Here is a 15,837-nt window from a genome sequence, read left to right as displayed (position 1 = left end):
AGGCCACAGAACGAGCCCCATTTAAAAGGATTAAAACCATATAAAATATGTTCTCTGATCACTATTTAGTAACAAAGAATTTTGGGAAATTCACAAATTTGTGGAAGGTAAACAACACACTTTAAATGACCAATCAGTCAAAGAAGAAATCACAAGGGAAATTAGAAAATGCTTTGTGGTGAGTGAAAATGAAGATACAACATACGAAAACCATGGGATGTAGCTGAGCAATGGTTAGAGGGGAAATTCATAGTTATAACAACTATAAATTTGAACTGCAATAGCTATAAATTTGAGCCTCTATAAGAAATGCCCATATTAGAATAGAAGAAAGATTTGAAATCAGCAACCAAATTGCCCATCCTATGACACTGGGAAAATAAACGCAAGCTAAACCCAAAGCAAGCAGCAGGAAAAAATAATAATAATTAGATTGACAGAATAGTATTGAGAGCCCAAAAATAAATCCATATATCTATGGTCAGTTGATTTTCAACAATGGTGCAAGGCAGTCCAGTGGGGAAAGAATAGTCCTGTCAACGAGTGGTGCTGGGATCATAACCGGTGATCCACGTGCTAGCTCACACCATATGCAAAGTAGCTCAAAATGGATCAAAGGCCTAAATGTGAGAAAGAAAACTATAAAGCTCTTAAAAACAACATAGGCATAAATCTTCCTGACATTGGAGTAAGCAGCAGTTTTTCTCAGATAGGAAACCTAAGCACAAGTAACAAAAGAAAAATAGATAAATTGGACTTCATTGTGCTTCAAGTAAGTGAAAAAGCAATCCACTGAACAGGAGAAAATATTTGCAAATCAGATCTCGATAAGGGTCTAATATCCAGAATATATGAAGAACTTTTATAACTCCATAACAAAGAGATTAACATCTCAATTTTAACATGGGCAATGGACTTGAATAGGTATTTCTCCAAAGAAGATATACAAATGGCCAATAAGCACATAACCATCAGAAAAATGCAAGTAAAAACTACAAGACACCACATCACACGCACCTACTAGATTGGGTATATATATATTTTTAAAAAGACAGGTAATAACAAGTGTTGGTGAGGATGTAGAGAATTGAAACCCTCATACCCTGTTGGTGGAATGTAAAATGGTGCAGCCACCATGAAAAAGTCTGGAAGTTCCTCCAAAGATTAAGCAGAGTTACCATATAAATCCAGCAATTCCACTCCTAGGTGTATACCCAAGACAATAGAAGACATACGTTCACACAGAAACTTGTGTTTGGAGATTCATAGCAGCATTATTCACAATAGTCGAAAAGTGGAAACAACCCAAATGCGCACCAGCTGGTAGATGGGGACATACGTGTGGTATCGCCACACAGTCATATGTCGGTCACTCCAGCATAAAAAGGAACGAAATGCGGACACAGGCTACAACCTGGGCAGATCTTGACAGCGTGCTAGCTAAAAGAAGCCCGACGCAAAAGGCCACGTATTATATGCTCCCATTCATATGAAATACCCAAAATAGGCAAATTCATAGAGACAGAAAGTAGATGAATGGTTGCCAGGAATCAAAGGATGGGAGAATGGGGAGGGGAGTGACTGATAATGGGATTTCTTTTTAGGGTAACGAAAATTTTCTGGAATTAGGTAGCGGTGATGGTGAACCTTGTGAATATACTAAAAAAATCACTGAACTGTACACTTCAAAATGGTGAATCCTATGTTATGTGAATTATATCTTAATTAAAAAGTTGTTTTCAGGCTTGGCTGGTGTGGCTCAGTGAATTGAGCTCTGGCCTGCGAACCAAGGGGTCACCGGTCAATTCCCAGTCAGGACACATGCCTGGGTCGAGGGCCGGGTCCCGTGTTGGGGGTGTGCAAGGGGCAACCAGCCAATGGGTCTCTCACACATTGATGCTTCTCTCCCTCTCTTTTTTCCTCCCTTCTCATATAAATAAATAAAAATAATTTTTTAAAAGTTGATTTCAAAGAATAAAGTATGAATATACACAACTTAAATTAATTTCAAAAATATTATACTAAGTGTAAAAAGTCAAACACTAACACCACACACTGTATGATTTTGTTTATATGAAATCCTAGAAAAAGCAAACTAGAGTGACTGAAGTAGTTCACCCCCCGCCTGGAAGGCGGAGTCACTGGAAGGGGGCTTTCAGCTTGAAGAAACAGTTTTATGTAATGACTGAGATCATTGTTACATGATTGTACTCAGTTACCAAAATTCATCTAGCTGTGTACTTAAAATGGATGGGTTTTTATTGGTAATTAATATCTTAATTTTAAAAACAGTAAAAATTGGATGCCAGCGTAGGGAGGGGTCTCTAATGATAAGAGACGAGGAACATCTGTGTATCTTTTGCAGTTTTACGCTTGCAGATACAAAAATCTCCAAAACGTTACTACACCTGCCAACTTTGTGAAGTAGACAGAATCAGTTTTATTATCACAGATTTGCATTTAATAAAACTATGGTTTAGAAAACTTATGCCACTCCCCCCGCCCCCACCCCAGGCTCATATATAAAAGCATTTCAATTTCAACATTCTCTTTTTCAGATGAGAAAACCAAGGAAGAAGTGATAAGTAGGGTCAGGATTCAAACTCAGGCATTCTGGTTCCAGAGCCTGTATTTGTTTTCCTTTGTTTTTCCAAATTAAAGGAAAACAAAATGAAATGGGCCAAACAACATACAGTGCCTCCGCCGGCTGAATGTGGGCGTTGGCCCCCGTTCATACAGCCTCCGCCGAGAATCAAATAGACATGCATGTGAGTCCCAGGCCTGACATTTATCAAGTGTGTGGTTTCTGACAAGTCACCCACCCTTTTCAACCCAGCTTCCCCTTGTGTGAAAAGAGGCTGATGTCTATTTCACAAGGCTAGTGTGAAAATCAAGTTAGATCATGTACCCCCCCAAAATCTAGCACTGGGGAGGCACTCAGTTTTCCTGTCCAATTTAGCCTTTGCCTATCTGGCACAAAGGTGCTTAATAAATGTATATGGAAGTGATATAATCCAAGCTTCTGCAGTTAATAGAGTGTACCTCATCTCTCCAGAGTTCTGCGAAGTGAATTCACAGAGGCAGAAAGTGAGGCACCTTGCAGCCCCCACACTTAGTGCTCTGTTACCTCACAAATGAACCTATAACGACAAATTGTGACAATGGCATGAAAGAAAAGAAGTCCATGTGAGCATATATTTTAGAGCGGAAGCTCGAGATAAGGCTCTGTGTAGAGGTTATGGAACCAATAAAAGGGAAGCAATACTCCCATTATACTCCCACTGGTCAGATTACATATAGAAAATGGCATTCTGCCCTCACTGGTGTGGCTCAGTGGGCTGGGCATTGTCCCACAAACCAAAATGTTGCCGGTTTGATTCCCAGGTGGGGCACATGCCTGGGTTGCAGGCCAGGTCCCCAGTTGGGGGTGTTCGAGAGGCAACCAATCAAGATTTCTCTCCCTCTTTTTCTCTCTCCCTTCCCCTTCTCTAAAAATAAATAAATGAGGTTTTTTTTTAAAACGGCATTCTATTTTGATGCTGCATTTTAACAGGAACACTCTCAACCCTGAGCTCATCCAGGAAAGCAGATCCCAGCTGACAAAGGCTGTGCAGACCATGCCATAAATATTCGATTCCCTCACTCAACAAATATTTATTGAGTGCAAAACACTACTTGATACTGAAGAGGATTTAAAAATAAGGATACCAGCACTATGGCCTTCAAAAAATTTTACAATCTACCACGGAGGGCAAGATGAGTAAATAAGTAAATATAATACAAATTTTACATTTGCTCCAAGACATAAGAAATACAGATATAACACATGCCGCTGGAGGACACCGGAAAGACCTCACAAAGGGGTGGTATTTGAGCTAATCCTGGATATGGAAAGGATTCCTTTCACTGAAAAACCCATCCCCCATAAGGGGCACCCCAAACAACAGAAACAGCGTGAGCAAAGGTGCAGCAGCAGGAATGTATATGGTGTGCAAGCTCTGGAGAAATTCAGTTTGGCTAGAGCAAAAGGCTCATTTAGAAAATGAGCCGGAAAAGATAGATTTGGATCCGAGTAGGTGGGCCTTGCATGTTGCTAAAGGAATTTGGACTTCATTTGGTAACTAAAGGGAGGAATTTAGAATTTCGAAACAGAAACTTTGAAACGGGCACTGCTTTTTTGTCTGATCAACACTTTCTGGGGAAAGCACCCCAATTTTCATTGGGAAAGCCATCCTTCCCCCAGCCCAGTTCGTGCCATGCAAGTAGAGAGAACTAAACCCCCAAGTCCACACTGATTGGTTGGGGGATTTGTACAGGCTCCAAACAGCACCAATAATCAACGGGAGTCACCTCTGGGGTTGTAGTTATAAGGAGAGAGAGAGATACAGACAGACAGGCAGACAGAGATGAGCTTTTTTCCATTCCGGAGTTGCTAGGAAAAAAGCAAATGCGGCAGTGGTCTTGCCACCATGAGAGAAACCACCCACGAATGAAACCGATTCAGAAGAAAGCACAGCTCAGAGATGGCACCGCGGTCCTAACAATTTTCGAGTCCCTGGAGTCAACTGTGCTTTAACATCTACCCCTAAGCTTTTCTGTAAGGAAGCCTATAACCCTCCTTCCCTGTTTAAGTCCATTTGAGCTGGGCCTTTGACCTCTTGTTACAGTAAGATTCCTTCTTAACACAAACCTCGCCAGGGATGTGTTTTAGGCCTATCTGAGGACAGAGAAGACGGGAGAAAGGGAGACTAGTTAGCACAGTGGTAATCGTACAACAAGAGAGTAAAAGCAAAGTAAAACGAGGAAACATCAGACAAGCCAAACTGAGGAACATTCTACAAAATAATTAGCCTATAATCTTCAAAAGTGTCAAGGTCATGAAAGACTAAATTAAAAAATTAAATAAGGAACTATTCCAGATTGAAGGAAATTAAGAAGTAATAACCACTAAACGCAACATGTGACCCTAAATTGCATCCTAAGCCAAAAAATGGAGACTGGCGAGACAATCGGCAAAATTTGAAAAAGCTCTACAGATGAACTCTATCAATGTTAACATCTTGATTTTAATAATTGTGCTGTGTTTATTTAAAATGTTAACATTTAGAGAGTGTTGATGAAGGGCATACAGATATTCTTCAAACTTATTTTGCAACTTTTGGGTGAGTTCTGAAATCATTTTAAAATTTTAAAAAGTAAAAAAAAAATGAAATTAGCAATGGTAGAGAGGATGGCTTTGGGAAATAGTAGGGTAATAAAATGGCAAGGAGTTAGCTAGCTATGGAGAGAAATGAAAAAATAAAAAAATACCAGGGTTCAACTCTGAGAGCATGGAGGCAGTACTGAAGCAAACAGTCTCGAAGAGAAACAGACCCCGGAGTAAAAAGGACGGCTTCCATTGGACACGCTGAATTTCTGTACTGGCTAGGCTCTAGGCGAAGCTGTTGGGCAAACAAGGAAACTTTGGAACTGGAACCAGGGAGAAAGGCAAAGGCTAAGGTTAGAGATTTTACACAAAGGAAAAGTTGTCACCACAGGAATATGATGTAACTAAAGGAGATACTGTGGAGAAAGGAGGCTGGTGAGAAGGGCAGCCCAGGGAAGGAGCCTGGGTGGAAGGGGTGGGGGTGGGTGGTGGGCAGGCAGAACTGACCGCTGACTGCAAAGATTTCAGAGAACGTATCAGCTGAAGAATGCTTCACCAGAGGAGAGATGTATGGTCATAGCAAATCTCTAATACACGAAGAAGTGTCACAAGAAAACTGTAACAGAGGTTTTTTGGACTTCAACAAAAAGGTCAGTGTTCTGACCCCTATTCCTGCACAGTTGCTTTCTCAATTGGTGCTGGCTAGCTGAGGTAGTTGAAATGGGAATGGTCTTGGCACTCTTCAAATGTTATTGGTTTGTGTTACCCTGGGCAAATTATCCGCCGGCCTCTCCTGTGACCTTGACATCACAAACAGGTAAGAACTGGTTTAAGACAGTCTAGGTAGAGCTAAGAGGAGAGAGCTAAGCCAAACAGTGGCTGTTAGAAAAACTCAAACAGCACGGTGAGCTGTGAGGTGATGAGCTCCCCGGCGGAGGAAAGGATTCTTTCAGTTTCTTCCAACTCCACAGTTCAGTAAGTTTCTGCTTTTTCCCCTTTTAAATGGTTATAGGGTGGGGCGGTGGGGAGAGAAAATGCAGCCAACTGTAATTGAACAACAATAAAAAAAAAAAGAATGGACCAAAAATAAATAAATAAATAAATAAAATGGTTTTAGTATCTACTTCATATGGCTGCTGTGAGGATGGTAGGAGATAAAATACATAAAAGTGACTGGCACAGAATAGATGTTCAGTTCTATATTAGTTGAATATGAATCTATGAAATAGAAGAAATCCCAGTCCAATCTCCAAGGAAGTACCAACCTCCGCCACTAGAGGGGAAACTCAGTTACAGGCCTTTGAATGGCGTAAGACCCAGCAGGAGGTGGCAGGCACCCGTCACACATCAGCCCTGCCTAAGCCAGGAAACTCACTGCCACTCAAGAAACCTGTCTCCATGCTGAACTCCATGCTGAACTCCATGGTGTTTTCTCTGAGTCACTATATTCTCCTGCAGTTGCAAAACGGCCTGGCAAAACTCCCTCCAAAGCTCTTACTGCTTACTGACTAACATCTAAACTTGCCGGAATCCAAGGCCTTCCTCAGTCTGGCCTCAACCTACTTCTCCAGCCTGAATTTCCCTTAATCCTTTTATTCTGCAGCCACACTGTACAAATCATGCTCCCGCCTCTACGCTTGGATTCATACTGCTCCTTCTTGCTGTCTTTCCTCTATCCCCGACGTCTGAAACCTACTTCTTTTTTAATGACGCAAATGCCACTTCCTCCATTACTCCTTCCTCACTTCTCTAGAAAGGGTGCTCTCACCCACCCCCGAGCTCACACACCATGTATTACATCCATCTATCTTGTATTAAAATTAATTCATATATCTGCGTCTTTTCTCTTCAATAGATTAGAAACTCCACAAGTAAAGAGGCCAATGGGTAATCCACTCAGGGTAACACAGTGGCTAGTGGCAAAGACAGAATTCTAACCTCGGCAATCTGGCTCCAGAGAGCTCTTGCTCTTGACCACTAATTCACACTATACAGTAATCTTTCATCAGCCACAGGGCCTAGCTCAGAGCTTTGCACACAGTGCCATTCAACAGCTTATCAAATGAGTAACTTTTTTTAAACCATTGATATAATTAGCACCTCTTGAACATTCCCTGACTTGTGGGCTATTGGGGACCAGCAGCTTGGTCTCATTAATCTGAATTAGAGTGCCTGGCCATAGATCTAATTATGAGCAATTTCAGAATCATAATTACTGTTCCACTTTGTCTCTTGATCTATAATGCATATAAGGACCTCCTCCCAGTTTCTAAGGGAGAAAAAAATGTGATTACTTACTGAAGCCTCTAAAATGTGTTTTTCTGAAGCTTCTAGTTCACATCTTCACTGTCAAGTGAGGGGGCTGGACTAGAGGGTCCCTGGGGGCCCTTTCTTCAGTTTTAACAATCTGTGATTCTGGGAGACAGAATAGAATTAAAAAGAGTCTGTGTCAGAAGATATCGTTCTGAGTCTCAGCTCCCCAGCGCTCAGATCCCCCATCTGCAAAACATGATTCATCCGCACATCCAGCCATTCCGAGCACAAGTGCTGGGCACTGCACAGTAATGAACGAGACAGGCAGGGCCCCAGTCAGCCAGCTAAGAAAATCGGATGGCACCCAGATTGAGCTGTCTGAAGGAAGACACCGGAGTGGTCACATAATTGTGTAGACTATGAAGTCTAGTACAGAACCAAAAGATGATAATCTTGACAGGATTCCCGTTTTGCACAGGAGTCCAGTGATGGCAAAAATGTTACCTATTTTGATGGTTTTGAGAAAAGCCAGATGATATGTTTTAACCAAACCCACTCAACACTGCCGACAGCTTTCTCACCTTTCCCTTTTGGTCCATGTAAAGATAGGCCGGGGTTATCTGACCCCTGCCCTAAGGGCACTGCAAATTTGCTGGCAGAGGCCAGGTCCCTAGGCCACTCCCAAAAGCCTCTGTCTGGGAGTCTGGACGCCAGGGCTCTCCAGCCCTCAGTAGCCTGAGTGACCCCAAGTCATCAGACCCCACTCAGGCTTCAGTTTCCAGGCTTCATCTGTAAGGAAGCCATCTCCCACAGCTACTGTGAAATACAGACGAGATCACGTTATGTTCTGGCTGATGCCGTTCAGGGAGGCCAAACTCTAGAGGGCTGGCGAGGATTCCCGTAAAATTCCATCTCTAGCCCCAGGCCACTCCTCCAGCCGCAGGAGGCTCTGCCAGGCAGCACGGTCCTGGTCCCAGCTCCAGCACACGCTCGCTGGGTGGCTCTGGTAAGGTCACCGGGTGGCCCTACTGGCTGATCTGCATTCGGCGGGAAGGTGTAGCGTGTGGACCTTTTTAAGACGGCCCTGGGGGGCCCCGGGGAGCCCTGGCGCTGACTGAAGCAGGCTGAGCCTGCGGGGGCCAGGGGCCAGGGAACCAGCTGTGGAAACGCCGGGCGTGCGCCAGCGCGGGCCACGTGACGGGCGCGCGGACGCGCGGGGACCCGGCCTGGCGCGCGCGGCTCTGCGGGTGACCAAGCGGGAGGGAAGGGGCGGGGCCTCAGGCGGGGCCGCCGGGGAGAGGCGGGCGGGCGGGAGGGGAGGAGTGGAGATGGCGGCAGCGGCAGCTCAGGGGGGCGGGGGCGGGGAGCCCCGGGGAGCAGATGGGGTCGGCCCGGGGGGCCCGGGGGAAGTGGAGACAGTGAAGGGCCAGCCGTTCGACGTGGGCCCGCGCTACACGCAGCTGCAGTACATCGGCGAGGGCGCGTATGGCATGGTCAGGTGAGGGGGCGTTGCGGGGCAGGGGGCGTCGCAGGGGGAGGAGGCTTGGGGGGCTGGAGGGGTGCTGGGGGCAGAGTGCTTTCTGGGCTTGAACATCCGAGCGTCCTGAAGAGGCAGGGGCTTCGCGAGGCTGGGGAGCGTCCCACGGGCAGGGCCTTTGAGTGCTTTCTGGGGGAGTGTTTTCTCCTGCGTTCGAAGGAGAGGGGGCTTGGAGCCTTTGAACTGACCATTCTGTGATGAAGGGAGGGGCATCAGAGTACATGGCGGGACTTGTGGGGACCTTGGGGACCCAGTAGACATAGGGTGAGGTGAAGAGAATATTCTCGGGGAGGTTCTATCCTTAGTGAAGAGAGAATTGAAAGACCCTTCTTTGGGGAGAGGATGCCTTAGATTCCCTCAGCGAGGCCTGTCAGGGAGTTTGGAAGAGCAGAGCTCAAGGCTGGGCAGGATGGGGCAGTGCTTTGGGCCTGGGGGCCAGGGGCTCAGTGAGCCATGAGGGGTCCAGGAGCGCCTCTCTGCAACTTTCATGAGGGGTATGTGAGTTCTCCCATCCCCACTGTGTGCTCTGAGCCTGTGTTCATCTGGGAACAGCGCTGCTGCCCAGCTGCCTTGCCCTGACTCCCTGCCTGCCTTATCCCTACCCTCCAGTCCCTCTCTGACTCCCTCCATCTCCCTGCATTTGCCTGTGTGTCCTCCATTCATCTCCCAGCTCCTGGACCTGTGTTGGGTTCCTCATGGGAAGGGGAGGATGAGGGATCAGGGCAACTAGAATGGGAAGGGTTGAGGAGAGGGGAAGTCAGTGAGCGGTCAGTCTCTTCCTCTCTTTGTGAAGCACTGAAGGGCTGCCTGGCTGGTCCCCAGCTTTCTCCCTGGAGATCCCAGGCCTTCACAGCAGGAAGGAACCAGCATTGTTAATGACTTGGCCAGAGCCCTCTCTTACTCCCTCCCTTCCCTGCCATGGCCTGGGTGGGGCCACCAGGCCTGGACTCCCCCTTTGTAAGACCACACCAACGACACCTCTCTGGCCCTCTCAGCTCAGCCTACGACCACATATGCAAGACACGCGTGGCCATCAAGAAAATCAGCCCCTTCGAGCATCAGACCTACTGCCAGCGCACTCTGCGGGAAATCCAGATCTTGCTGCGTTTCCGCCATGAGAATGTCATCGGCATCCGAGACATTCTTCGGGCACCTACCCTGGAAGCCATGAGGGATGTGTATCCTTCACCGTGGCCAGATGGCTGGCCAGGCACGGCCTCGGAGCTGGGCTGGGGGAACACTGGCTCTCTTTCTGCTTCCTTCTTCCCTGTCACCCTCCAAAACAAACTCATTAAAAGAAAGCTTCTAGCAGAAAAGAGGCCACAGAGTGTAAAAGGACTGGGAGGCCACAGATGAATCCTGGCCTGCTGCAGACAGACAGTGTGGCCTTGGGCAAGTCTGTTCTCTATGCTGCGCCTCTGGGGTGGGGGACTGGGCAAGATTTCTCTATGGGAGCTTTGTCTCCTAACATGTGCAATTCTGTGACATGATCCAGCCTCTGCCCACAGTCAGTTCTTGTTTAACAGACTATTCTTTCCCCTGTGGGTTCTCAGACTGGAAGGCAAGCAGGCAGGGAGGAAACTGCCCTTCTTTGAGGGTCTCCTATGAGCCAGGTGCACCGCATGCCCAGCCAGAGCTTTGGCATTTCTAATTCTACCTCCCAACTGCCTTATGAGATGGGTCTCAGCTCCCTTTCGTAGATGAGGAAATTGAGGCTCAGAAAGCCTGCATGAAATCAAGGCTTTGTTTCTGTTGCTGCCTTCACCCCTCCCCCAAAAGGGACCAGGTTCCTTCTCTAGGACTTCCTGCTCAGAGCCCCACCCCAGGCACCTGTGGACTTGCACCTTGCCCAGAGAGGGACAGCCCTGCCTTTGTAGCCCTTCCCCCATATCACTTTCCTAGTGTGTTGTCCACTTCCTGCCTGGCTCTGTGCTCTTGTCGTTAGCAACTTGTAATACTCATCACCTCACCCCACTCCACCTACCCCCAGTCAGTCCCAGTTCTCCACCCAAGCACGGGGATTTGTACTGCAGTGTCTGCAGCCCCCACCGCAAACTGTGGGCAGGAAGCCTCCACACTCACCCCCAGCTCACTGTGTGACCTTAAACATCTTACTGCGTGGGCCTCATCTATAAAACAAGAGGTTTGGTCCAAATGCTCTCAGAAGGCCCTTTTGAGGCTGATTCGGAAAGACAGTCCTAACTTATTCGTGCAGAGACAAGCCAAGTGACGTGTATGTATGTATGTATGTGTGTTTAATCTTAAAATATAAAAGGACATTTACTCCTCTATCTTCTGATGCATGGCCAAGCACTCTTTGAGTAGGAGAGTGCTGTTGGGAGTCTCTCCTCATTTGTCTTACACAAACCGTTCCCATAAGGCAAGTGTTTATTTTTAAGCAAACATTTATTGTCCCTGGTCAGGTAGCTTAAGTTGGTTATATTGTCATCCCAATATGCCAAGGTTGCAGGTTTGAGCCCCAGTCAGGGCACAGACAAGAATCAACCAGTGAATGTTTAAATAAGTAGAACAACAAATCAGTGTTTCTCTCTCTCTCTCTCCCCCCCCTCCATCCCCCCCACTTCCTATCTCTAAAAATCAATCAATAATTTTTTTTTAATTTGCCCTGGATGGCATGGCTCAGTGGATTGAGCGCCGGCCTGTGAACCGGAAGGTCGCTGGTTTGATTCCCTGTCAGGGTACATGCCTGGGTTGCAGGCCAGGTCCCCAGTTGCAGGTGTGCAAGAGGCCACCACACATTGATGTTTCTCTTGCACATCGATGTTTCTCTCCCTCTCTTTCTCCCTCCCTTCCCCTCTCTCCCTCCCTTCCCCTCTCTCTGGAAACAAATCAATAAAATCTAAAAAAAAATTATTGCCTGCCAGATGGTATTCATACATTATCTTACTTAACCCTCTCAACAGCCATGTGGCTCAGGCATTTATAATAGCAATACTAGTTCATGTTTGCTGAACACTTAAAACGTGCCAAGCACTGGGCTGGCTGCTTTACATGGGTCATCTCATGTCATTGTCACAACCACGCTCAAAAGAACTTTTCTTTCCCCCGCTTTCAGATGAGGAAATAGAAGCACAGACAGGTTGAGGTCATAAAACCAATGAGCAGTGGGGTGAGGTTTCAGCACCAGCAGGCTAACCCCAGAGCTTCTACTCTTTTTTTTTTTTTTTTTTTCCAGAGCTTCTCCTCTTAACTATGAAGTTCTTCTGCCTTCTGCAGTTTATTGTCCCCATTTCTCCCAGTAGGGAAACTGAGGCCACAAAACTGAAATGCTTTTGCTCGGGGTCACCAGCTGAGATGCAGCAGAGGCCCTGAGCCCAACTGCTGAGTGTGGGCCTTGCCCAGCTCGTAATATGGGTTGGCAGATCTGTTGAGTCCTAGGGGTGCCAGCTGGAGGAGCTGTGAAACCTAGTCAGCAGAGCCCGTTCTTCTTAACCAAGTGCCTCCTGCTACCCCCACCTGCGGGGTCTCCGATACCGTCCTCAGCTACATTGTGCAGGACCTGATGGAGACAGACCTGTACAAGTTGCTCAAAAGCCAGCAGCTGAGCAACGACCACGTCTGCTACTTCCTCTACCAGATCCTGCGGGGCCTCAAGTATATCCACTCAGCCAACGTGCTGCACCGGGATTTAAAGCCCTCCAACCTGCTCATCAATACCACCTGCGACCTTAAGGTCAGAGGACTGGGTGCCTGTTGCCTCCTCCCCGTGGGTCTAGGGCTTCCATTTGCCTAATAGTCCCCTGGAGTAGGAGAGCATCGCAAGCAAAGGGAACAGCATGGGCAGAAGCATGGTGATATGATTGCTTGGGCCGTGGAGACCCTGCTCACCAAGCTTAGCAGCCTGGGTTGGATTCCAGATCTGTGATTTTGGCCTGGCCCGGATCGCCGATCCTGAGCATGACCACACCGGCTTCCTGACAGAATACGTGGCCACACGCTGGTACCGGGCTCCAGAGATCATGCTTAACTCCAAGGTAGGGGGGGGGGGGGGCACCCACCCTCAAAGGGAAGGGGTCAGGTCCCAGAAAGCCCTGGAGCCACCTCTGAGCCAGGCAGTGACCCCCATGATGCAGGAAGTCTACCCACTGGGCCGTGTCACGTAGCTCTGGTCCTTGGGATCTGGAAAGAAGCTAAGCGTCAGCTCCTCCAGGCCTCTGCTCTCTACCTCCCTGAAGTACTGAATCCAGGCTGGGGTGGTGGCTTGGCCCAGACAGTAGGTACCTGTTGTTGAGGCTGGCCCAGGAGCCTACCACTTTCTCCTCCTCCCCAGGGCTACACCAAGTCCATCGACATCTGGTCTGTGGGCTGCATTCTGGCTGAGATGCTCTCCAACCGGCCCATCTTCCCCGGGAAGCACTACCTGGACCAGCTCAACCACATTCTAGGTGAGGGGGGCCTGGCCAGCTGAGTGGGAGGGAGATTAGCATATTGGAGGTGAGATTTCTTTAGGGTCAGGGTCGGTGAGTCTACAGAAGTCAGATCCACACTTGGAGCCCCTATGGCATTTCACTTGGCCCAGTATTTCAACGAGATATAGACACTATCCCATTTGGTACATGGGAAAAGCAAGGCTACACCCCACATTTAGGAAGTGAGATTTGAACCTAGGGCTGCCTGAATCCAGACCCCTTGCTTCACCACCATAGTATTGGCTGGGAGATAACTGTCAGGGCCTGGAATGGGTCGGTGGGAGCTCTTGTTCTTGGTTCCTTCTGTTCCCAGAAGGGAAAGAAGCTCTCTCACCACGTCACCTGCCCTACCCACAGGTATCCTGGGCTCCCCATCCCAGGAGGACCTGAATTGTATCATCAACATGAAGGCCCGAAACTACCTACAGTCCCTGCCTTCCAAGACCAAGGTGGCCTGGTCCAAGCTTTTTCCCAAATCAGACTCCAAAGGTGAGAGAGAGACAAGGGGGCTGATATGGGATAACAACTGGGGGCATGAGCCCAGCAGCTACCTGATTACACAGGCCCCCTGAGCACAGAGGAGCAAAACAGTGCTTCTGGGAACTTCCCCAGCCTCCCTCTTGACTCCTGCACTTCCCTAGCCCTTGACCTGCTGGACCGGATGTTGACCTTTAACCCCAATAAACGGATCACAGTGGAAGAAGCCTTGGCTCATCCCTACCTGGAGCAGTACTACGACCCAACAGATGAGGTAGGCCCGCCACCAGGAACAGGTCTGGTGGGTAAGTGGGGATAGGCATCCCTCAGTATCCGGCCTAAGCCTCACTTCTTTGCCACTCCAGCCGGTGGCCGAGGAACCTTTCACCTTTGACATGGAGCTGGACGATCTACCCAAGGAGCGGCTGAAGGAGCTCATATTCCAGGAAACAGCCCGCTTCCAGCCTGGGGTGCTGGAGGCCACCTAACCTGAACAGATGTCTCTGCTCCCTGGGGCCTAGTGAGTGCTCCCCACTGCCCACACACAATTCACCCTGAGACCAGGGTACCCGATGCACCATACAGTCAAAAGCTTGCTTGTGCCCATGATCCCTGTCTTTGGTGGCAACAGAAGGGCCAGGGCCTGCTCAGGCCACAGGCCTGTGGTCTACCAGTCTTCATGTCCCTCCACCTTTCCCCCAGGCTCAAATGTCTCCCACCTGTCAACACCCTGCATTCACCAGCCCCAGTACCCGTTCTGGGCCCTCAGAGGTCACTGAGGACCCCTCTCCCCCATCCGAGGAATGGAGCCAGCTTTTGCCTCTCTCTCTGGGCAGAGAGACAGGTGGGGCAGTAATTGCTTTGGGAGGAGCTAGCAGCACTCAGCCTGACCCAGATGCCAAGCTTTCTCACACCTGGTCCCCAGGTCAGCAGTTCACACACCTTTGGAGGACTCTCCAAGGCCTGCCCAGACCCACAGAGCAAGGGAAGACCCTGCTCTTCCTCCCTTCTCCAGTCTTCTTTCTGACTTCCTGCCAGCTGTAGACTGATAGAAGGAAGGCAGACACACCTGGAAGAGCTTCATGATATTGTGCAAGACGCCTCACCTCTGCACCTTGGCTTCCTGGGGCCAGTCCTGATAATGAGAGCAAACACGCAGCACTAAGTATAGTTCTAAGAGCTTTATGTTGCATGAACTCATTTAATCCTGTAGCAGTGCCATGAGATAGGGACTAATGTTACCCCCACTTACGGATGAGGAAACCAAGACACATCCCGCTCAACTGAGGATGAAATGAGAGAAGTTGAGGTCAGGGCTCTGGCAGGTGGTCTCATGGGTGCTAATGGTTCCTTTCCTGCCTGCTTTTTTGTTTAGGCCCTGCCTCCTGCCTGCCCCTTCCCTGCTGGACTGTTAGAGAATGGATACCGCCCAGCCCGGACCCTGGCAGCCCTGCTCGGGGCAGAGGGTGGGCCTGGTCACCTTCCGTCCCTTTGGTTAAGCCTCCTGCTTTAAGCAGAACAAGGCTCCCTCTATCCTGTCCCCCTCCCCCCAGGACCTGCAGGGCACAGGTGGCCCCAAAGCAAATTCCCCTAAGCTGCTCTGCCTTCCTCTACCCCAGCCATCCCAGTATCTGGTAGTTTTGGAATCAAGGGCTCTGGCTGCCCTGTGACCTACTGAGGGGCAGTGGGGGATAGGGGTCACTGAGCAGGGACCCAGGGCATCCCTGCCCCACTGGCCTCATTAACACATCACCCATTTTCCCTGAAGGAACATTCCTAAGGCTCAAGGGCTAGTAGACCTGAGGAGCAGGGCCCTGCCTAATCTCCCTCCCCTAAGCTGCCACATGTAATGCTCCTGCTGCTTCTGTGTGTGGGTGAACAGAAGTGGGGGTGGGGGCACGTGGAGAGCCCGGCACCCCTGCCCACTCCTGTGCCTGTGTCTAATATATAAATATAGAGATGTGTATATGACGGCCCTGGCTCTGTCTGTGTTT

At 48.7% G+C, this 15,837-nt stretch overlaps 1 protein-coding gene across 1 annotated transcript; it reads left to right on the top strand.

Moving 5' to 3' along the window:
* Window positions 1-8,713: 8,713 nt before the first annotated feature.
* MAPK3 (mitogen-activated protein kinase 3) lies at window positions 8,714-15,814 on the top strand. The gene is made up of 9 exons (XM_024560465.3): window positions 8,714-8,897; window positions 9,932-10,114; window positions 12,441-12,630; window positions 12,815-12,931; window positions 13,228-13,342; window positions 13,724-13,855; window positions 14,008-14,117; window positions 14,209-14,363; window positions 15,219-15,814. The coding sequence occupies exons 1-8, from the start codon at window positions 8,728-8,730 to the stop codon at window positions 14,329-14,331; spliced, it is 1,140 nt and encodes a 379-aa protein (XP_024416233.2). The 5' UTR covers window positions 8,714-8,727; the 3' UTR covers window positions 14,332-14,363; window positions 15,219-15,814.
* Window positions 15,815-15,837: the final 23 nt, after the last annotated feature.

This window comes from Desmodus rotundus, chromosome 1, assembly GCF_022682495.2.
Source record: "Desmodus rotundus isolate HL8 chromosome 1, HLdesRot8A.1, whole genome shotgun sequence".
Lineage (NCBI taxonomy): Eukaryota > Metazoa > Chordata > Mammalia > Chiroptera > Phyllostomidae > Desmodus > Desmodus rotundus.
This window is presented reverse-complemented; position numbering and strand designations above follow the sequence as displayed.